The 1,138-nt window shown below is 54.1% G+C and overlaps 1 protein-coding gene across 1 annotated transcript; it reads left to right on the top strand.

The window, feature by feature from the left end:
* Positions 1-19: 19 nt before the first annotated feature.
* On the top strand, positions 20-661 carry BDQ94DRAFT_176331 (uncharacterized protein; the record flags this gene model as incomplete). Its single annotated transcript, XM_026772673.1, has 1 exon — positions 20-661. A coding segment is annotated over one exon (642 nt), but the record flags the coding sequence as incomplete, so codon positions are not given.
* Between the last annotated feature and the right edge of the window lie 477 nt (positions 662-1,138).

The raw sequence follows: 1,138 nt of genomic DNA, 5'->3' as shown, positions 1-1,138 counted from the left end.
TAGATCTCTTGGCTCCAGCTCCAGCTCTCGGGATAGCATATTCACCAAGCGTGCGCTTGAATGTGTCTTGGCGCGCAATCCTGCCCCGTTGCAGGATTTCTCCGCCCATCGCGACTTTTCCGGAGGGAATATAGCTTTTTTGACCCGAGTGGCAGAATGGAAGAGCTCGCTGCCCCATGCGGTCTGGGATAGCAGGATTTCAGACTATGGAGATCTTACCGATTTGATTCGGGGGCAGTTTCACCGCGCGCTGTGTATTTACACGACCTTCATCAGTGATCGCCATGCGCAGTTACCGATCAACATCTCTTCGCAGGAACGGAAGGAGCTGGAGAACGTCTTTGAGGGCCCTGCTGGGCTTCTCTTCGGAGACGGGCGCCCGGCCAATCCCGCCGTTCCGTTCGATTCGCCAGGCTATGGCCCCACGCCCTCAGCGTGTCCGATCGCCTCCATCAAGGCCGAGTCCGGTTCGCTATTCGCCGACAATGGCCAGGTGAAATACTGGGGCGAGGTTCCCCAAACATTCAATGCGACGGTCTTTGACCGAGCCGAGGAGAGCATCAAGGATCTCGTCCTCACCAACACGTGGCCGAAGTTTGTTCGAAGCCGCGGGATCGCAGCTGAGGTTGATTTGCTGACGGGGAGCGAGAGTCCTGCGTAGCTGGTTCCGGAATGAGGTCGCCAGCGATGGGAGATTGGACTGCATGGCATCTGTCTGGGATGTTGATAAAATACCATAGATAAATATGTTGGAGCAACTCATCGAATCACATATTCTATCGGAACGTAGCACTGCCTTGGTACTATAGAGTCGAGCAGTAGGTCGAAGACCATCTGACCAGACGCCCAGCCATACGGTATGGACAATATCCCCCAGCGGGCAAATGATTGACCGACCTTTGTCTCACCATCATGTTAATCATACAACATGGTCATGGAAATACCATCGCACGGGTGTGCAACGCTACGTGATTGACCTACGTGCTCCATTTCTTGTCGGTCAGGTACGAAACCATCCGGCGAAAGTTGGGAACTCTGGTGGGCGACATCGATGGTTCCTAAAACCCAAGAGCCGTTATCTAGGCCATGGCACCCCGTTCTTGGTTCGTGGCTTCCCTATATATTTTGAGGGGAAGAG

Source organism: Aspergillus welwitschiae (assembly GCF_003344945.1).
Source record: "Aspergillus welwitschiae strain CBS 139.54b unplaced genomic scaffold BDQ94scaffold_108, whole genome shotgun sequence".
In the NCBI taxonomy this organism is placed as follows: Eukaryota; Fungi; Ascomycota; class Eurotiomycetes; order Eurotiales; family Aspergillaceae; genus Aspergillus; species Aspergillus welwitschiae.
Note: the sequence above shows the minus strand (reverse complement) of the source record. Positions and strands in the feature narration are given on the sequence as shown.